The sequence below is a fragment of the Artemia franciscana genome, chromosome 16 (assembly GCF_032884065.1).
Source record: "Artemia franciscana chromosome 16, ASM3288406v1, whole genome shotgun sequence".
NCBI lineage: Eukaryota > Metazoa > Arthropoda > Branchiopoda > Anostraca > Artemiidae > Artemia > Artemia franciscana.
Genome location: NC_088878.1, coordinates 11,001,939 through 11,025,089, shown reverse-complemented (window position 1 = coordinate 11,025,089; position 23,151 = coordinate 11,001,939). Strand labels below are relative to the sequence as shown.

The window sequence follows — 23,151 nt, the reverse complement described above, 5'->3', positions numbered from 1 at the left end:
TGGTATAGAATTGTGGAAACCAGCGCTATGCTGAGATTTGACCCCCTTTTGGCAGTAAGAGTTTAAACTTTCGCCCTTGAACATTTCACAACAGCGGTCCAATGAGGGTACCCTTGGGGAAAAACAAAAGTCAAAACACGTATAAATGGCAAGTCTTCTTGTGATAAAATAGAAAATTTTGTATTTTTAAAAACAAGGGCTTGAAACCCCCATTCTAGGTCTATCAAACAAGTTGGATTTGATGTTTTTTTATCTAAATAAATTTAATCGACTTAACGACTAAATTATGCAAATTTTCATGCGCTTATAAGTTTTTATGATTAACTCCAATCTGAATGAATTTTCAGTATTTGAAATCAGAGTAAATATTCAATTTTTTGTATGGATATATTGTACTCCACCTTGTGTTGTTGTTTTTTTTTCATGATTTTTAATTGTTATTAACATGAGTGGCTGTACGCTTACGGTTCGGAGTATCGTATTTTCCTCCAGAAATCCTACTTATGCGCTTGCCTTATTTTTCGAAAAAAGTTGTGTTTTAAGAAAACATTTTACGTGGAATCAGCCCAAAGGGCATGAGAAATAAGTGAAGCTCCCATGAAAACTTATCACTTAAATCAAGACAAGAAACTTTTTAGTACTGTACAGAAGCACTGCTTGACTAATGGAAGCCTAAGAATAATGAATTGTGTCTAAATTCATGCATCTGCTTAGGAATTTCTTGGGGGGTGGGTCAAGAAAGAAATATTAATAGGTGAGTTACGGATACTCTAGAAAGTGTGAAAAACCTACATGCTAACAAGAAACTGTCAACGTCACTCTCCAAGATACCGGCTAATTCATCGTTACCATTATTGAGAAAATTTCCTATTTGTTTATTCTTGAAAGGAATATCTTAATTATGTTACTATAAAATTCTGCCTAGTTGCCTTTTTTTGTTGGAGAGAGGGAGGATAAGGTAAGGAGGGATCATGCGCCTATTTTGTGGGTTCAATCGCTCAGCTTGATGCCCTTTCCAATATTTTGGTTGGTACTACATGTGTATGTTTCTGCCTAAAATTTGGTAGCTCGGGAGGAATAGTGGTGGTTTTGCTTAGCTCTTTTTTACGCCAAGTCAAGTTAGCTCTTAGTTTATATATATACAAAACAAGTTTTTATTTTCACTGAAAGTAAGGAGCGACATTAAAACTTAAAACAAAAAGAAAATATTTCCTACATAAAAGGGGATGTCCCCTCCTTGGCGCCTCGCTCTTTATGGTAAATTTTGAATATGTCATAACTCTACTTTTTAAAACAATAAAGAAAACTTTAGAGTAAAGAGAAAGGCGTTAAGGAGGGGACAGCCCCTTTCACATTGGAGGAAACATACCAAGAAGAAACACAGCTTTGCATAGGTAGTAGCTTCGTTTCAGCTTTGATTTTTCGTATATTTGTTTTTCATATGACTGAAATATATTTTAAAGTTATTTATCTTATAAAATTATCTTATGAAAAACAATTCACATACATTAATAACAGTGCTTAAAATTTAATTACTACTCTACAGTTTTAATATTTAGATAAAATACACGGTACAAATATAAAAGAAATTTTACATCACAGTCCATATAGCCTCGGTGTTTTAGCGGAACATTAGAATCCAGAATATATTGTAGACAAAATTTTTGAAATGCTGATTTATCTGAGGATCGTATCTGTGAATCAGATGTTCAGCATACAAGTACAAAGTTTGAATCCTCGAACCGGCTCATCTTTTTTTCTTGTGTGTAGGTGTAGACCAGAAAAGATAACAACAAATACTTAGATAGGAGAGCTTAAGTAGGTTAATCTATTAAAAGTTCCCAACTAGCCATGGAAATATTTTATGACTTGAAAATCACCAACTATGTTTGAACTTCATTTATACATCCCTGTTTTTTCCCTTTAGCCTGTGTCCAATTCCTGATTGCCAATTGAATTCCTCTTGGTTTGTCACTTGTTTCTTGTCAATATTACCGAGTGATCATAATTCAGTTATTGTCAGAACTATATTCAAAATTTTGTATCTTATTTGGATAATTTACGTCACATTTTACCCTTGCATCGCTGATTATCACTACATTGACAAAGGCGATACAGAGGCAATCTAACTACATATAGCCAATTAGCTCACGCATCAAAACCGAACCACTGCTTTGCTTCAAATCCGTTATTAGATGAGTTTTATTATTATTATTATATGGTTCTTAGTTTGGTTTTTAGTTAATTTGTTGTTTGTTTTTGTTCTGTATATTTCCTATGGCCCCTGGGCTTTTTGTGGAATAAATTATTATTATTATTATTATTATTATTATTATTATATGCCCCTAGAGCATAACTCACAATGCCTGCCCGCGGGCCCTGGGGGTTGCGTCGACATTGGAGTTTTTCTTACCTGACCTTTGAACTATAAAAAAAATGGCTATCTCATAATTTGTATCGGATAGGCTCGGGGAAAAGGACTTGGGGGGATGTGCTATTTCCAAATAATTGAGCCCTCCAAAGTCTATACGAGCATTTTTTCCATAAGAACCCTATATGCCCCTAGGGTAGAAATTACAACGCTTGTCCTCGGGCCCTGGGGGCTTTTGTCAATACCGGAGTTCTTTTTATCTGACCTTTGAACAAAGTGTCTATCTCAAAATTTTTACCGAGTGTATTTGGGAAAAGGGGAGAGGGGGAGGGGGCTAGTTGACCTCCGATCTCTTTTCACTCTTAAAAACTGAACTAGAACTTTCAATTTCCAGTCAAATTAGCACTCGAGCATGAACTAGAACTAAAAAGTAAAAAGTGAAATAAAAAGTGAACTAGAATTTTCAATTTCCAATCAAATGAACCCCCTCCGAAGTTTATACGAGTATCCCTTCCATAAGAACCATATATGTTCCCAGAACATAACTTACGACGCCTGCCCCTGGGCCCTGGGGGGTTTCCTCGACTTATGAGTTTTTCTTATCTGAACTTCGAACTATTTTTAACAAAATGGCTATCTCAAAATTTTATCAGATTTATTTGGAGGAAAAAGGGCGTGGGGAGGGGGGCTAGTTACCCCAATCCCCATGGAGGGGCAACTAGCCCCTCGGAGATCGGAGGGAAACCAGCCCCAGAGATCGGAGTGAAACTAGCCCTTCCCCTCTCCTTTTTCCCCAAATACACCCGGTAAAATTAAAAACTGAACTAGAACTTTCAATTTCCAATCAAATGAGCCCTCTCCGATGTTTATACGAGCATCTCTTCCATAAGAACTATATATGTCCCCAGAGCATAACTTACAACGCCTGCTCCTAGGCCCTGTGGGGGCTGCGTCGACTCAGGTGTTTTTCTTATCTAAACTTTGAACTATTTTTAACAAAATGGCTATGTCAAAATTTTTATCGGTTGAATTTGGAGAAAAAAGGGCGTGAAGAGGGGGGCTAGGTGCTCTCAGATCTCGTTTGACTCTTAAAAAAGTGAACTAGAGCTTTCACTTTATAAACGAATGAGTCCTCTCTGAAGTTTATGCGAGCATCCCTTCAATACGAACCATATTTGCCCCAAGGGGATATCTTACAGCCACCTGTCCCTGGCCCTGGGTGGGGTGTCGACCCTGCGTTTTCGTTAAATAAGTTTTGAACTAATTTTAACAAAATGGCAATCTAAAATTCCTTATTGGATGTATTGGGAGGGAAAGGCGTGTGGCGGCGCTAGTTACCCTTCGATCACTTTTGGCTCTTAAAAAGGGCACTAGAGCTCTCGATTTCCCATCAAATGAGCCCCTTTGAAGTTCATACGACACCCATTCCATATGAAGCGCCTCTGAAAAAAAAATAATAAAAAAACATTGGAGCCGTATGGTCTTTAATATGAGATTAAACAAAAAAAACAAGTTTTTTTAACTGCAAGTAAGAAGCACCATTAAAACTTAAAATAAACAGAAATTATTACAGATAAAGTTTGACTCTTTCTCACAACTCTACTCTTTAAAACGATAAACAACTTTAGCGTAAAGAGCGAGGCGTTGAGGAGGGGACAACCTCTTTCATAAACGGAAAAATTTCTGTTCGTTTTAAGTATTAATGTCGCTCCTTACTTGCAGTTAAAAAAAAAACTTTTTTTATTTAATTTCTGAACGTTTTTGAATTGATGCATGTTCTGATTTTGGCTCACCGCACATGAATAATTAAAATGAAATTTGCATATTTTTTTTTCGGCTAAATGGCTTTCTCATAGTTTTGATCGGACGATTTTGATGAAAAAAAGGCGGGAGAGGATGCCTAGTAGCCCTCCAATTTTTGGTTACTTAAAAAGGCAACTAGAATTTTTTATTTTTTTACGAATGTTTTATTAGTAATAAATATACGTAACTTACGAATTAACTTACGTAACGAACTTTTATATCTGTATATTTTTATTACGTATATGAGAGGGTTCGTCCCCTTGTCAATACCTCACTCTTTACACTAAAGCTTGAATTTTGCCCCAACTCTATAAGAATGACCCGTGAATCACAAAGGCCGTAGAATAAATATTTGAAATTACTAAAAATACTTTAGCGGAAAGAGCGAGGTATTAATAATTCCTGTTCTTTTTAGGTTTTAATGCTGCTCCTTACTTCCAGCTGATTTTTTTTTTATTAATTTTCTCATTGTTTTTTTTTTAATAATGCTAGAAAATCCTGCAGTCCCTTCATGGAAATTAAACAAAAAAAATGACAAGTTTTTTTAAATGAAAGTAAGGAGCGACATTAAAACTTAAAACGAACAGAAATTACTCCGTATTCGAAAGGGGCTCTTCTTTCTCAACGCCTCGCCCTTTACGCTAAAGTTTGACTCTTTCTCTTAACTCGACTTCTTAAAAATTTAAAATACTATATGTAAACAATCGTCAAAATTTGTAACTTACAGCCCCTCTCCCTGGGACTGTGGGGGATTAAGTCGTCCAGAAAGAAATAATTATTAAATTTTAGACTACGCTGAACAGAGTGGCTATCTAAGAATATTTATCTGGTGACTTGGGAAAAAAATGAGCGTAGGAGGGGGCCTAGGTGCCCTTCAATTTTTTGACTAGAACTTTTGATTTCCGTTAGAATTAGCCCTCTCGTGACATTTTAGGACCTCTGGGTCGATACAATCACCCCTAGGGAAAAAAACAAGAACAAAAAAACAAATCAACACGCATCCGTGATCTGTCTTCTTGGCAAAAAATACAAAATTCCACATTTTTGTAAATAGGAGCTCGAAACTTCTACATTAAGGTTCTCTAATGCGTTGAATTTGATAAAGTGATTTTTGCTAAGGTTCAATGACTTTTAAGGGGTGTTTCCTCCTATTTTCTAAAATAAGATGTTCTCAGGCTCATACCTTTTGATCGGTAAGACTAAACTTAATGAAACTTATATATTTAAAATCAGCATAAAAATGCAATTCTTTTGATGTACTTATTGGTATTAAAATTCCGTTTTTTAGAGTTACGGTTACTATTGAGCCGGGTCGCTCCTTACCATCGAGTTACCACGAATTGCTTGATAGTATCAGAACGTAGTTAGTTTTATAATGGAAAATAAATTAGGTCGTTTTAGAACTTACTCCCTCAATTTTTTCATGTTTTTAGCTGCCGCAACCTTGAAGTTAATTTTCTTGTCCCAGGCAACTTTCTTACATCACTACTAAGAAAGGAGCGAAAAAGCTCCAGTTTCTTCAGCAATGAGAAAATTATCTAGCTTAGAAAGACACATGTGATACCATTTCTCTCTCTCTCTCTTAGTCCCCAACACAGAAAATAAAATGAGCGATTCTGCCAAACTCATAAAAAGGAATAGGTTGTAAAAGCAGACGGTAAAACTTTCAGGCCATTTGGAAAAGACTTGTTTGGGGGTTTTTGAATGTTTTCTAATATGATATTTTGGTGAAGAAGCCAGTAAATCACTACTCAATTTCAACACTTGTAGATTTTAGTGCAGCTTCAATTTGAAACTGATGCCTTCCTGCTGAAACAGAGCTTTCCATTTGCTTTCCAAAGAAGAAGCATGCTTCAATGAAACAAAAGTGGAACAACTTCCCACAGTCTCGTTGACAGAGACTATAAAGCTCCACTTTAGAAAAAAACCATCTGTTTTGGCCAAAGGCAAAAAACGTATGCCCAATTTAAATATATCATCATAATAGCCATTAAATAATATAGCCATATTCATCAATCCAATGTCATTTCCGCACTTTTTGAAAAAAAAAAAAGTTTCACAGTTTCACCCTTACAAGTTTCTCAGAATCCAAGACAGCTGCATAAGGAGAACCAAAGTGTTGTTCTCGCAGCACAATATTGTCTTCTGTATTATGATTGGCTAATTCACATACAAGTATATGCATATACTGCATAGTACAGAATGTCATAGGACACATAAATAAGTCTCTTTTACCCGTTGAGAAAATGTATGTTGAAGAGTAACTTTCGCTACCTTTTGTTTCCTACTACATAGAGACGCAAAATGACCAGAAGTAGCAATGTAAAAGCACATTATAGCATTAAGATCTAGCATTAAACCAAAAATGATCAATGGGCACTTAAGACATCTCTCGTTTAACAAGAATTCTCCCGTTCAACTGAAATACTTGAAAGTATCCTGAGCTCTCTATTTCCATTCGATGACTGAAAGCTCTTTCAAAATCCTATCTCCCTTTTCATTTAATAAGTCTCAAGTATGAATATAGACGACCTTTGATCTGTCCTGTCCAGGAGATAAATCAGTTAAATAAATGGACAAGAAAACTTTGAATTTCGAAACTTGGACCTTGTTTACCCCTGAATAATGCTTTTCAGATATTTCCTCATGGCAACATCCTCCTAGAAGAGAGTGCCTTTACAAATCGTCAGGGATGCCCAGCCTATAAATGTTTTTCCAGAGAGAGTTTGTGGCAAAATTATTAAAATTCTTTTTCAGGAAAGTGTCATTTCTTTTCTAAACATTTGAAAATGTTGTACTTGTATATTATAATTCTCGTAGGGCGTGGTAAATGGTGTAACCACAATCCAGACAAAGATAGAAACGTGTGCATTGAAACTATTGGTACATTTCTAAATGACTAATCCACTGATAAAATACCGTCGAGTATTGAGCGAGGTATTGTGGAGTAGATGAACCCCTTTATTTACGTAATAATTTCTGTTCCTTTTAGGTTTTAATACAGCTCCTTACTTCCAGCTGAGTTTTTTTATTTATTTTCTCATTATTTTTTTTTAAAATAATGCTAGAAAATCCTGACGCCCCTTCGAGGAAATTCTCTTCCCTCTTGATAAATTCCTCCATGGAAATATCCTCCCACGTAACCCCCTCCTCCGACCCCCCCCCCTCAACCTGAAAAAGTCCCCCTGAAAACGTCTGTATACTTCCCAATAACCCTTACTATATGCAAACAATGGTCAAAGTTTGTAACTCGCAGCTCCTCCCCCCGGGGACTGTGGGGGATTAAGTCGTCTCGAAAGACATAATTATTAAATTTTTGGACTACGGTGAACAAAATGGCTATCTTAGAATTTTGATCCGGTGATTTAGGAAAAAATGAGCGTGAGAGGGGGCCTAGGTGCCCTCCAATTTTTTTGTCACTTATAAAGGACACTAGAACTTTTAGTTTTTCATTAGAATGAGCCCTCTCGTGACATTCTAGGGCCACTTGGTCGATACAATCACCCCTGAAAAAAATAAACATGCATCCGTAATCTGTCTTCTGGCAAAGAATACAAATTTCTACATTTTTGTAGACTGGAACTTCTACAGTAGGATTGTCTTATACGCTGAATCTGGTGGTGTGATTTTGGTTAAGATTCTATGACTTTTAGGGGTTTTCCCCCTATTTTATAAAATAAGGCACATTTTCTCAGGCTCGTAACTTTTAATGCGTAAGACTAAACTTGATGAAACTAATATAATTACAATCAGCATCAAAATGCGATTCTTTTGATGTAACCATTGGTATCAAAATTCCGTTTTTAGAGTTTCGGTTACTATTGAGGCGGGTTGGTCCTTACTACAGTTCGTTACCACGAACTGTTTGATAACAACCACAAGTCGAACACATACAATATCTTTGGTTTATTATCACATTAAAATCATAGTTATGAAGTTGCTTAAGGTAAAATCAAGTGCTAAGATGTGCCGGAAAATAACTCAAACAAATTATTGATTATATCGGCAATAAAAATTCGAACTTTTGCATAAAGAGCGAGGTAATGACGAGGGGCCTAATTTCCTCATATACGTAATATGAGGGGGTTCACCCCCTCGTCAATACCTTGATCTTTTGCTAAAGTTCGAATTTTTTTTCTAATTCTTTAAGAATGACCCCTAAATCATAAAGGCTGTTTAATTAGAATAAATAGCTCTTTTGAAATTATTAAAAATACTTTAGTGTAAACAGCGAGGTATTGAAGAGGGGACGAACCTTCTCATAAGCGTAATAACTTCTGTTCGTTTTAAGTTATATTGTTACTCCTTACTTTCAGTTGTAAAAACATGCTTTTTTTTTAAATTTATTTTCTAATTGTTTTTTAAATAATCCTGGGATATCCAGTGCCACCTTAATAGAAATTATGTTCCCTTATGAAAAATTAAATCATGAAAAGATTCTCCCAAGTGACCCAATCTATCTACACCACCAGAAGAAAATCCCCCTGAAAAAGTCTGTGTGAAAAAAACTTGAAGCCCTGCTCCCAGGAACTTTGGGGGATTAAGTCGCCCTCAAAGACGTAGTTATTAAGTATTTCGACTATGCTGAACAAAATGGCTATCTCGAAATTTTGATCTGGTGACTTTGAGAAAAAATTAGCGTAGGGGAATCTAGTTGCCCTCCAATTTTTTTGTCACTTAAAAAGGGCACTAGAACTTTTAATTACCGTTTGAATCAGCCCTCTCACGAAACTCTAGGACCATTGGGTCGATACGATCATCCCTGTGAAAAAAAAAACAAAAAAATAAATAAACAAGCATCCGTGATCTTTCTCCTGGAAAAAAAATACAAAATTCCACTTTGTGCAGATAGGAGTTTGAAACCTCTACAGTAGTGTTCTCTGATGCGTTGAATCTGATGATATGATTTTCATTAAGGCTCTATGCCCTTTAGGGGGTGTTTTCCCTTTTTTTCGAAAATAAGGCAGATTTTCTCAGGTTCGTAACTTTTGATGGCTAAGACTAAACTCGATTAAACTTATATATTTAAAATCGGCATAAAAATCCAATTCTTTTGAAGTATCTATTTGTATCAAAATTCTGTTTTTTAGGGTTTCGGTTACTATTGAGCCGAGTCACTCCCTACTACAGTTCGTTACCACAAACTGTTTGATTCGCTTCCTTTGAGTGTTAGGTTGGCTGAGCACCTCTCACAGTTTAAAAAGAGATTAAAATAATAATTCTTGGGGAATAAGTTATGGTTAATTTTTAACTTAAACTTTCATCAACTTTCATAAAATTTTTAAACTTAAAGAACTTTCATTGGTTAATTTTTAGCTTTTTTAATTTTGGCGGGGGGGATGTGACTGGCTTGTAGGGCTGGGGAAGTAGTGGTTGGAAGCGGAGAGAGGTGGCTGGAGTTGTATTTGGATGGTGGTTGTTTCCCTAGGGTTGTTTGGTAGAAGGTTATTTTAAATTAATTTATTTGTTTAGGATTTTCTTAGGAATGAGCTAATTGGTATGTGTTAAACCAAAATTAAATTTTTTCCCTTGCTTAGTGATTTAAATTTGTAATGGTTTATATTTTTGTTTATTTGGTTAAATAAAGTCAAGTCAAAGTACAAGAAAAGACACCAAATGTATTTTACTGCATTTTTTGATGAAAAATCCTTTCTTTTCTTAACATCAGTATCTATTTTTTTCTTGTCGTTTTAGATTTTAAAGACAATCAAGACAATGATTCGCAAACCTATCTGGCTGTAATAGTTGGAATATTAATGGCGCTAAGTTTAATTATGGCTGCTGCTATCTTTTTCATCACTTTCCGTAATAGAACTGGAAAGTCACTTAATGGTAGTGCATTGCCTTCGAAAGCTGGATGGCCCGTCCATGGCTCACTCTTTGAGAACGAATATCACAAACAAAATGGTGGAATGTCCCTAGACTCTGCTGCAACTCAGCTTCTGGTGACGTCAGGTGGTGATTCCCTGATTATGAAAAGACCAAATTTAGTATATCAAGAACCACACAGGGATTCAAGGCCTTCTCCTTATTATAGCTATAGCACCTTACTAAGCCAAGGGACAATAAGACCTGATTTAAGATACAAGGACACAAGTGGTATGTTCTTTAAGATTTCATTTATACATTGTGTGTGATCCAATGTCTTCTCCTTATTATAGCTATAACACCTTATAATAAGGCCTGCTTTACGATATAACGACGTAAGTGGTAAGCTCTTTAAGATGTTAAATAAAAAAACAAGTTTTTTTAAATGAAAATAAGGAGCGACATTAAAACTTAAAACGAACAGAAATTACTTCGTATATGAAAGGGGCTGCTTCCTCATCAACGCCCCGCTCTTTACGCTAAAGTATGACTCTTTCTCTGAACTCTTCTTTTTAAAACAGTAAAAAAAACTTTAGCGTAAAGAGCGGGGCGTTGATGAGGAAGCAGCCCCTTCCATATACGAAGTAATTTCTGTTCGTTTTAAATTTTAATATCGCTCCTTACTTTCAGTTAAAAAAAAACTTGTTTTTTTTATTTAATTTCTGAACGTTTTTGAATCAATGCATGTTTTGATTTTGATTCTCCTCAGAGGATTAATTAAAACGAAATTTGCATATTTAATTTTTTGGCTAAATGGCTTTCTCATTGTTTTGATCGAACGATTTTGAGAAAAAAGAAGCGGGGGAGGAAGCCTAATCGCCCTCCGATTTTTTTGTTACTTAAAAAGGCAACTAGAACTTTAAATTTTTTACGAATGTTTTTATTAGTATAAGATATACATAACTTATAAATTAGCTTACATAACGAACTTTTGTATTTTCATGTTTTTATTACATATATGAGGGGGTTCACCCCCTTGTCAGTACCTCGCTCTTTACACTAAAGCTTAAATTTTGTCCCAATTCACTAAGAATGACCCCTGAATCATAAAAGCCGTAGAATAAATAGTTGAAATTACTAAAAATACTTCAGCGTAAAGAGCGAGGTATTAGGAGGAGGTGAGCCCCTCATATGCGTAATAATTTCTGTTCGTTTTAAGTTTTAATGCTGCTCCTTACTTCCAGTTGAAAAAACTTTTTCATATTTATTTTTTCATTGTTTTTTTTTTTTAATAATGCTAGAAAATCCCGCGCTCCCTTCATGGAAATTTTCTTCCCCCATAATGTATTCCTCGATGGAAGTTCCCCCAACATATCCCTTTCTGTTCAACCCCTCCCCCACCCAACCAAAAAATCCCCCTGAAAACGTCTGTAAACTTCCAATAACCATTACTATATGCAAGCACTGGTCAAAATTTGTAATTTGTAGCCCCTCCCACGTGGACTGTGGAGGAGTAAGTCGTCCCCAAAGACATAGTTATAAGGTTTTTCGACTACACTGAATAAAATGACTGTCTCAGAATTTTGATCCGTTGACTTTGGGAAAATAATTGGCGTGGGAGGGGGCCAAGGTGCCCTCCAATTTTGGTCACTGAAAAAGGGCACTAGAACTTTGCATTTCTGTTAGAATGAGCCCTTTTGCAACATTCTAGGACCACTTGGTCGATACGATCACCCCTGGGGAAAAAAACAAACAAACAAACAAATAAACACACATCCGTGATCTGCCTTCTGGCAAAAAAAAAACTAAATTCCACACCTTGTAGATAGGAGCTTGAAATCTCAACAATAGGGTTCTCTGATACGCTGAATCTGATGGTGGGATTTTCGTTAAGATTCTATGACTTTAAGGGGGTGTTTCCCCTATTTTCTAAAATAAGGCAAATTTTGTCAGGCTCGTAACTTTTGATGGGCAAGACTAAACCTGATGAAGCTTATATATCTAACATCAGAATTAAAATGCGGTACTTTTGATGTAGCTATTGGTATCAAAATTCTATTTTTTAGAGTTTTGGTTACTATTGAGCCGGGTCGCTCCTTACTACAGTTCGTTACCACGAACTGTTTGATTATAGCTATAGCACCTTATAATACGGCCTGCTTTACGATATAACGACGTAAGTGGTAAGCTCTTTAAGATATTAAATAAATAAAACAAGTTTTTTAACTGAAAGTAAGGAGCGACATTAAAACTTAAAACGAACAGAAATTGCTTCGTATATGAAAGGGGCTGCTTCTTCATCAACGCCCCGCTCTTTACGCTAAAATTTGACTCTTTAAACTCTACTTTTTAAAACAGTGAAAAACTTTAGCGTAAAGAGCGGGGTGTTGATGAGGAAACAGGCCCTTTCATATACGAAGTAATTTCTGTTCGTTTTAAGTTTTAATGTCGCTCCTTACTTTCAGTTAAAAAAAAAATTGTTTTTTATTTAATTTCTGAACGTTTTTTAATCAATGCATGTTTTGATTTTGGCTCTCCGCAGATGAATAATTAAAACGAAATTAGCATATTTTTTTTTTGGCTAAATGGCTTTCTCAGAGTTTTGATCGAATGATTTTGAGAAAAAAGAGCGGGGGAGGAGGCCTAGTTGCCCTCCAATTTCTTGGTTACTTAAAAAGGCAACTAGAACTTTTAATTTTTTACGAATGTTTTCATTAGTAAAAGATATACGTAACTTACAAATTAGCTTACGTAACAAACTTTTGTATTCTCATGTTCTTATTAAGTATATGAGGGGGTTCACCCCCTCGTCAGTACCTCGCTCTTTACACTAAAGCTTAAATTTTGTCTCAATTCCTTAAGAATGACCCCTGAATCACAAAAGCCGTAGAAAAATAGTTGAAACTACTAAAAATACTTTAGCGTAAAAAGCGGGGTATTAGGAGGAGGTGAGCCCATCATATGCGTAATAATTTCTGTTCGTTTTAAGTTTTAATGCTTCTCCTTACTTTCAGTTGAAAAAACTTTTTCATATTTATTTTTTCATTGTTTTTTTTTAAATAATGCTAGAAAATCCTGCGCTCCCTTCATGAAAATTTTCTTCCCCCATGACAAATTCCTCCAAGGAAAGTTCCCCCAACATATCTCCATCTTCTCAACCCCCCCCCAACCTAAAAATCCCCCTGAAAACGTCTGTACACTTCCAAATAACCACTGCTATATGTGAGCACTGGTCAAAGTTTGTAACTTGTAGCCTCTCCCACGGGGACTGTGGGGGAGTGAGTCGCCCTCAAAGATGTTGTTATAAGGTTTTTCGACTACGCTGAATAAAATGGCAATCTCAGAATTTTGATCCGGTGACTTTGGGAAAATTAATGGCGTGGGAGGGGGCCTAGGCGCCCTCCAATTTTTTTGTCACTTAAAAAGGGCACTAGAACTTTTCATTTCCGTTAGAATGAGCCCTCTCGCAAGATTCTAGGACCACTGGGTCGATACGATCACCCCTGGGAAAAAAAAACAAAAAAACAAACAAACACGCATCCGTGATCTGTATTCTGGCAAAAAATGCGAAATTTCACATTTTTATAGATAGGAGCTTGAAACTTCTACAATAAGGTTCTCTAATAAGCATAATCTTATGGTGTGACTTTCGTTAAGATTGTATGACCTTTAGGGGGTGTTTCCCCCAATTTTCTTAAATGAGGCAAATTTTCTCAGGCTCGTAACTTTTGATGGGTAAAACTAATCTTGATGAAACTTATATATTTGAATTTAGCATCAAAATTTGATTCTTTTTATGTAACTGTTGGTATCAAAATTCTTTTTTTAGAGTTTTGTTTACTATTGAGCCGGGTCGCTCCTTACTACAGGTCGTTACCACGAACTGTTTGATAAAGACATTGTGATTGTGAATGCCTTTTTTCTAATTCTTATTCACCGGGTATTGCAGTAATGAAGCAAATTGTAAGAAATTTAATAACAGACCCGATATTCCAGGGCACGGCACAGAGATCGATAGCTAGTTTACATTCCTGATTCAAAGAGATCCATTAAAAATCCTTATCATAATGAGTAACGCTTGGTAGGGAGAATATAAGTTAAGCGCCTGTTTTTGGGAAGAATTTCCAGACGCTAATTTAAATTCGCATTTGCTTCTTTGAATTCTTACCTCTGGCTTGATAAAGTTTGTATTAATTCAGCTTGGCTATGGCCGGCCCAAAAATTATTCCTAAATATAGCTGCATTACTTTTGTAGAGTAAGCTTCAATGTTAACATATTCTGCGAATTCCAGCCTTTCTTCGCTTTTGCTTAGCTTTTTATTATTAGGAGAATTAGGAATTAGAATTGTGACTACCAACGAATAAGCCTATTATTTACCATCTGGTCAGCGCAAAATGGGCTCTTAAGCATAGCAAGAGGTCTCTTCAATAACTTCCGACAGCCCCTATCTCCTCTCAATTAACTCCTTAGTTATCTGATATGCCGTCTTGTATTTAAAACGAAGTTTGATTGACATCCTGTCCTCCCAAGATCTCAGCTAATTTGAAAGGATGCTTTCCAAAAGGGGTTGTAGACTACTCTAAATAATTTGCTATGTAAAAAAAAACACATAAGTGGCCTAAGGAGGAGGGATTTTGGGCCAAGACTTGGCTAATTGATCTTTTATTATAAGATGGCTGTAAAAATACGCTTTAAACAGAACATACTATTGAAATAACAAAGCGCACGCCTTTTCTAAATCTGCACAAACGATATTGTTATCCACCTCTTGGTGGATAACAGTTATCCACTAAGATGTTATTCCACCTTGGAAGTGTTATTCCACCTCTTTAATGTGCAAAAGTTCCGCAAGATATATGTGAAAAAGTGAATCATTTCTTTTTTTTAATTCAAAATAATGCGAGAAGAGTTTCTTCGAAGCCTTAAGGCCGTTCACGATGAGATTCTATTAATGCCGAAATTTTGTTAGTGCTAATCTGTATCAATTAAAATTTTTCATGGAATTGTAGTTAAACCTGTAAATGTGATGGAAAAAAGGGCTAAATGTCGGCACTAGCAAAATCTCATCGTGAATTTGCCTTTAGCCTCCTAAACAAAATTCTTTTCATTCAAGACGTACACAGGACAGTCATTTCGCTTCACCAAAATGAAGCCCACTGGGGGAGGGGGAGGGCGGCTGGAGTATGGGTTTATTCCTGTATAAGGTATTACCAAGAACATGGGCTTAGGCAGCATCTTGTCTGGGGGGGGGCAATTCTATGATGGGGGGAAGCTGATGTTATATCGGCAGTTCGCAAAACCCCATGTCACCAGCAAGTTCTACCTTTCATTTTGAAATCTTTATTTACCAATAATCACCGAAAACCATAAATTATCAATTAGATTTAGCATTAATCTTCTTTGATTGCTGTACTTTTTCACCTTCTTGCAATACTATAATATAATAAACCCGCAATTCTATATCCAGTTTTCAGAGAAAATAAACATTATAAAAGCAATTTGACACAAATCACATTACGGTTAGATAAAAGCTTCTTGTTCTGAGAATTCAATTCAAAAGTTTAAAGTTGGGTGATATTAAATATCAAAATTTATATGTCTATATATCGGACCAAAAATCAATGTTGAATATCGAAACGTAAACCGTTTTGTTGTATTAATTTTTTGGTTAAATTAAATCCTTGTTGATACTTCGATGGATCCATGGTGGCTAATCTCGTAAAATTGTCATAACCACCACACAGCTCAGTTTAACATAAATTTACATATTCAACCTAAAAGCTGAGCTTATATGTATTCATACACTTATTCATGCATTTAAGCATAAGTCGCTATTTAAATTAAAAAACAACATGGAAGTTGTGGCTAATGATTGACTTTCCTAATGTTTAAAATCGAGGGATGGGAGACGATGAGTCAACTAACCTTTCATACAAATAATTACCTTATCTATGGTTTCTAATTGAGCTTTCCCATTTAAGATGAACAAAGTCATTGCACCCATTCTACTCATGATTGTTTTGTGTTTCTTTTTATTTGTCAAAATATAAAATTTTTAGTAATAGTCTCAAAATATATTAGCCACGTTCAAACATTCGAACTTTCATCTCTTTTTTAAGTACTACTCCTACGATTAAATTTCCTAATCCTTGACTTCTGAGCAGTCAAGTCTTCCAAAATCGTGTCGAAGAATGATTTGAATTCCTTAAAATTGGAATCCTGACTATTCCACAAACAATTTAAAATTTTTAAGCCATAAGTTTACGTAAAATTTACGTAATATACAATGTTACAATGGGTTATGGATCCCTTAACCAACCTACGAATCACTCCGAAAATTGATGCTGTCGTGAAAGATTTAAGATATAAATTAAGAATAAAATAACTTTATAAATAAAAATTCAAATTTCAAATTTAAAAGGCTTTTAGTAACAGGGGCACACGTAGTCTCATCTGGGGGAGGGAAAAAATCCAGAGAACCTTATGTATGCAAAAACAACCAAAGTAGACAGAAAATACCAATATTTGTTGAATTCACTGAGGGACTTTCGGGAAAGCAAAAAACTTGAACACCATCTGCGTTGTTTTTTTTTTCTTCTTCGTATTTTTTCCTTTGGTAGATGTTCTCTTATGCTTTCTTATGGCTTTCTTCTGAGCCCACCTTAACGTTTTCTGAAAAGGGGTGTCAAGTATTAGCCCATTAGCTTTGAAGGGCTATTGGAGCAAGTAGTTATAGCCTGTAACCTAAGTTGGTAACAGTTCGACTGCTTATTTTCCGACTCATAAAGTTCAATAAAAATATCCTTTTTAAAATTGGATTAACGACAATTGAACCTAGGGAACCTTGCTCTATTCTAGAGTTTCTCGATCAGTATATTTTTCAAACATCAAAATTATTATAATAATCCTGATTTCAGTCATAGTTAAGCCAACGATCCATAAACTATTTGCATATTTAACTTAATACACGTTTTATAATTAGAGTTTGATCAATCTAAATTGCATATACAGATTTTACCTACAAATACCCCCTTAGAATTTTAGCACTTTCCTCTAAATTTTTAAGAAATACCCTCATTTTTAGTATTTTCATTGAAAATTCGTTTTTCTCATTTTTTTGAAAAAATCAAAACATATTTAAAAATTGCCCCCCCCCAAATATTGTGAAAAATATCCCCCCTAACTATTGTGGAATGTCACCACCATCCGTGTCTCCATTTTGAAATTATTTCATTGTTCAAGTGATTTCAGGCTACAAGGCGGAATACGTTCTTGAGATTTAGAGACATTGCGCTTTTCAATCTAAAATTGGCCCCTTAAAAGAAAGGCTTATAAGAGAGACAAATTATAAAAAAAATAGATAAACTGATCAGGAAGTGCCCAGAAATTCAAGAAAGCTTTAGATTTCAGGAGGTTGGGTCTAAACTAGCCCCTACTTTTGACCCTAAACAGATCCAAGCCTATTTATAATAAAAAAAGATGAGTCTTTGTCCCGTTTAGGCTCCCAAAACTAAATTCTATTTTTAACAAAATTTGACTTCATTTACATTCGGAAAATTTCTGCCTATTGGTTTTCAGAATACCTTATAGTTTTACCGCTCTTCCTCCCCCCTATGCCAGTGAGTGTAATAAACTCAAACAAGTATAAGGGGCATATAATGCATTTTCCAATATGTAGGAACCGGGGCAAATTCGTCCGTTTTTTCAATTATTTTCAATGAAAGACCAAAAGGCTTATGCTCTATTTGTGATCTATTAGATACAAATATTATATTAATGTGATCTATTTATGATCTAGTGTGGCCTATCAGATTTAATATGATTCACTGATGTTGCGACGGTAGAATTTTTACCGCCCAGTGTATCCACGTTAGAGTATCAACGGCAAAATAACGTTCGGTAAAATAAACGCACGGTAAAAACGCCGGTGTTTCTCGGGCCTCTAGCCATGTTTGGCTTCTTTTGCTTCACAATATTACAAAATACCTTTAACGCTTTAGATTGTTTCCAACAGCAGTTTAAGTCTATAATTATGTGAACATCTTTTACGGATTTTAGCATACATGCCTACTTGCCTTTGTAGTTTTGTAGTAAATTAGTAGTTTGACTATCGTTATTTCTTATCGTTTCAGTATATCACTATATAGCCTGAAAGCTAGTATTAACGTTTTGAATTACATTTTAGAAACGCCCACTTGGAATTGTTTTTCTCCTCCATGCCTACTGAATGCTCTTTAGAATGGTTACGAGACAATGTTGTCGATTCGGTTATTCCCTGTAGCAGATGCCTTAACACAGCATAAAAAGTAACAAAAAAAAAAAAAAATAGCCAAAAAAATTTGGCAGCCCGAAAAATTGAGATATTTTAATACTGAAAAGAGTGTTTTGGGCGGTCATGACACAGCAAGTCATTCTCGAATAGTAATATTTTATGACTGTTCCATCTCTTCTCTTTTGGTGCTAGAAATTGTGGATTTTCCAAGCAGCAGAATAAACTGTATTCTTTCTTTTTATTGCATAACGGCATTTTAATTTTGTAATCAAACAAAAAAACGATTTTTTCTTACTTTAATTTTACGTCATTTCTTACTTTAACGACAGCAATATTGTTCTCGTACATATATCGTAAATATATCGTACATATATCTCGTACGTATATTGTTCATGTCATCGTACATTTACAACAGCCACGTTTTTGCATTAGAGTTACTTCAATATGATTTTTCTTTCTTTATCAAATACTCGTGGAGTCAATGACGCTTCGATCAACTAACTGAGGAAGGGGAACTCCCACAAAACCACAAACAGTGCAAAACAACGCCACAAAACCTTGTGCATACAGGGGTTTTCATGGGGATAAACCTGTTTCCTCAAAGAATAAACAAATATGATAAAAGATATTTGTATCATAAAATAGCTGCTTAAAAATTTTCTATTTTTATAATTAACCATCCCCATTCACCAAAAAAGTCCTGACATAAACCTTCTTCAAAATCCTGGGTATATCCTTGTACCAATCCCTTAATACATAAATATAAATCAGAATAAATACGAATAAATCAATTTTATTCATCTATTTAACCGAAAAAACTAGCCATATGTCGTTACGTAATTAATAGTTTCAGAATCTGTTAGAAAATAATGAACTATCCTTGTAGCTTAATTCGTCTGAATCTACTCCTTATTTCTTACAACCTCAATCCGTATTCTGTGCAACCTTAATCAGTGCAGCAAAGTTGAAAAAAAAGGCGAACTTTGTCATCACTAGAATAAGCTCCAAGACCTTCTATGGCACCCTCCCATTGTTACGCTATTTAGAAATCCGCGTGCTTATGTCAGTCAGAGCTTTGACAACCCATTGCCTCCAACACCTGGAGCCCATCGACCCCCTACTCCTTTGAACAGCACATTGAGAGGGTTCCCCTCGGTGGCTAATTGGATATACTCCATTGACCTTCACGCTAGTTTCAAATAGCGCAGATCTTTGGATAGCCTTATTATTGCAGGCATTTGTGCCTGTTGTTTGAAACCCTTGTGGAAAGTATCCGATGGTTCTTTGTTTTGTGTCAAAATACTCCATGTTTTTATTAGAAATACGTCCGTTGAGTCTATATTTCTGTCCACACGGAGAAAAATGATGGCCAAAAAGATACATTTTGTTGACATGGATTGGCAGCATTTGAAAAACATTTTTCGATATTCCTTTTACATTTGCTATTTCTTTCACAAAAAAGAAACAAAAATCTTGTCATGTTTTTCTAACATAAAAAGGATATATATTGAAGAAATTGCTCATTAAATAAACAAGAAAAAAATAAATAGAAAATTAGGTGAGCGGAGTATTGGGGTCCTTTTATTCAACAATAAATCTTGAAAAATCTTGCTATTTGCTATTTTACTATTCTTAATATAAAAAAAAAAATATTGAAGAAATTGATGTATTAAATATACAAAAAAGAAATAAAAACTAGGAGAGAGGGGTATTGGGGTCCTTCAATTCAACAATAATTCTTGAAGTGTTTGGAAATTGATGTAGGTAACAACCGAAAAAAACTTGAAAGCTCAATTTTTCAAACAGACTTTTTAATGTGCTGGATTCAAAATTTCTTTTTGTCTTTTGGACTGCTCCATATCCTTACGAAAGGTATCTGACCACTTTTCATTTGTGTCAAAATACGTAATCAAACAGTTCGTGGTAACGAACTGTAGTAAGGAGCGACCCGGCTTAATAGTAACCAAAACTCTAAAAAATGGAATTTTTATACCAATAGCTACTTGAAAAGAATTGCATTTTAATGCTGATTTTAAATATATAAGTTTCATCAAGTTTAGTCTTACACATCGAAAGTTACGAGCCTGAGAAAATTTGCCTTATTTTAGAAAATTAGGGGAAAACACCCCCTAGAAGTCCTAGAATCTTAACGAAAATCACAACATCAAATTCAGCGTGTCAGAGAACCCTGTTCTAGAAGTTTCAAGCTGTTATCTACAAAAATTTGGAATTTTGTATTTTTTGCCAGAAGGCAGATCACGGATGCGTGTTTATTTGTTTGTTTTGTTTTTTTTTCCCAGGGGTGATCGTATCGATCCTCTTGTCCTAGAATGTTGCAAGAGGGCTCATTCTAACGGAAATGAAAAGTTCTAGTGGCCTTGTTAAGTGACCAAAAAATTGGAGGGCACCTAGGCCCCCTCTCACGCTAATTATTTTTCCAAAGTCAACGGATAAAAATTCTAATATAGCCATTTATTCAGCCATTATAGATAGCCATTTTATTCAGCGTAGTCAAAACCTTATAACAATGTCTTTGGGGACGACTTACTCCCCCACAGTCTCCGTGGGAGGGGCTACAAGTTACAAACTTTGACCAGTGCTTACATATAGTAATGGTTATTGGGAAGTGTACAGACGTTTTCAGGGGGATTTTTCGGTTGGGAGGAGGGGTTGAGAAGAGGGGGACATGTTGGGGAAACTTTCCATCGAGGAATTCGTTATGGGGGAAGAAGATTTCCATGAAGGGAGCGCAGAATTTTCTAGCCTTATTTAAAAAAAAAAACAATGAAAAAATAAATATGAAGAAGCTTTTTCAACTGGAAGTAAGGAGCAGCATTAAAACTTAAAACAAACAGAAATTATTGCGCATATGACGGGCTCAGCTCCTCCTAACACCTCGCTCTTTACGCTAAAGTACTTTTGGTAATTTCAACTACGTATTCTACGGCTTTTGTGATTCAGAGGTACTGACGGGGGGGGGTGAACCCCTCATATATGCAATAAAAACATGAGAATGCAAATGTTCGTTACGTAAGCTAATTTATAAGTTACGTATATCTTTTGCTAATAAAAACAGTCGTACCAAAAAATTGGAGGGCAACTAGGCTTCCTCCCCCGCTCCTTTTTTTCTCAAAATCATTCGATCAAAACTATGAGAAAGCCATTTAGCCCAAAAAAATAAATATGCAAATTTTGTTTTAATTATTCCTCTGCGGAGAGCCAAAATCAAAACATGCATTGATTCAAAAACGTTCAAAAATTAAATTAAAAAATACATTTTTTTTAATTGAAAGTAAGGAGCGACAAGAAAACTTAAAACGAACAGAAATTACTTCGTATATGAAAGGGGCTGCTTCCTCATCAACGCCCCGCTCTTTACGCTAAATTTTTTTACTGTTTTAAAAAGAAGAGTTGAGATAAAGTGTCAAACTTTAGTGTAAAGAGCGGGGCGTTGATGAGGAAGCAGCCCCTTTCATATACGAAGTAATTTCTGTTCGTTTTAAGTTGTAATGTCGCTCCTTACTTTCAGTTAAAAAAAACTTGTTTTTTTTTATTTAATGTTTTAAGAAACAGAAATGTTGTCCACTAAAATAATCTGATTTTGACAAAACATTCGTGCTGAAAATGAGATGTATACTTGTTACTTTATGAAGCCCAAATATTGGGAAATTCTACCTGTAATTTGCTACTCTTATATGTCTAATCTTGACCGGGGTCTTGAAGATTGCTCGAGATTGCTTACTAGGGGGTCTTGGACACTTCAGCCATCCTCCCCTTCAAACCCCGCCGAAATTGGCTGAAAACGTAAAAAGAGTTGTTTTTTTTTATCCAGAAAAATATAATCCTTTTCAAAGGAAACACTCTAGTGTTACCTATGCTAAAAAGCCAATCTCTTGCATGTTTTTTCTCCCGATCACAAACTTCAAATGGAGCTCATTTGATTGGAAATTAAAAGTTCTGTTACCATTTCAAGACTTAAAAGTGGTTGGTGGGCAACCAGTCCCCATCCCGTGCCCTTTTTTACCTTCTATTCCCCCCTTAAACTTCATGATTTTGAATCAAAATTTTCAGATTGCCACTTTGCATAAAATTATTAAAACGTTCAATAAACAGGGCTTCAGGGATGAAACAACCCCGACCCTCAGGTCCCTATGGCAAGGGCTGTAAAACATGGAAATTGCCAGTAGTTTTGGGATGGATTTTATAGTAGAAAAGGGGTGGCATGTTTAATCCTGGGTATCTGATTGGCTAAAAACTTCAAGGGATTGATCCTTAGGTCGAAAATAGCACATGCTTTATTGAGAAACAGGTTTTTAACACGTTTCACAAATGGACCAATATATTGGTTGTCCTTGTGTAGTTTTAAAATTGCAGCCGAAAGCTGCCGGACTAAGAAGAGCCCCACAAAATTTGTCTCGAAAAACAAATTGTAGGATCCCCCACTAATTGGGCTTGAAAACGGTCAACAAACTGTTTGACCAATTGGCTTGTAACTTGTATCCTTGTCCTTGTGCTAATGGGACCCAGAAAATATTGACTCCATCGAAAAAAGGGCCCACCTTTTTTCTAAAATGGGTTGAAAATCCAAACTGAAATCTAATGAACAAAAAGAAACCTAAGATACAAAAACAACTTTAGTTTTGGGGTAGGGCCCCACCAAAATGGGGCGCGAAGAAGGGTTGTATATGATTGGTTTGTAACTTATATCCTTAATTCCCTTGGCCAGGAGGACCCTATTAAAAAAAAAAAATGAAAAATCACCGATTCTCCAGGAGCTGGGGACAGACACAAGATCAAAATCATTTTTAGTTGGGTCACGGGCCCCCCCCCCAAAATGGGTTAGCTTTGACTATAAGCCTGAAACTTCTATGATTCACTGTCTGGACTAATGGCAAC

The 23,151-nt window shown here is 35.5% G+C and overlaps 1 protein-coding gene across 1 annotated transcript in view; it reads left to right on the top strand.

Annotated features, from left to right (window-relative positions):
* LOC136037067 (discoidin domain-containing receptor tyrosine kinase B-like) overlaps positions 1–23,151 on the top strand; it is a 184,432-nt gene that overhangs the window by 119,919 nt on the left and 41,362 nt on the right. The window contains exon 10 of the mRNA XM_065719504.1: positions 9,869–10,273. Coding sequence (XP_065575576.1) covers positions 9,869–10,273 — 405 coding nt within the window. The remainder of the gene's footprint in view (positions 1–9,868; positions 10,274–23,151) is intronic.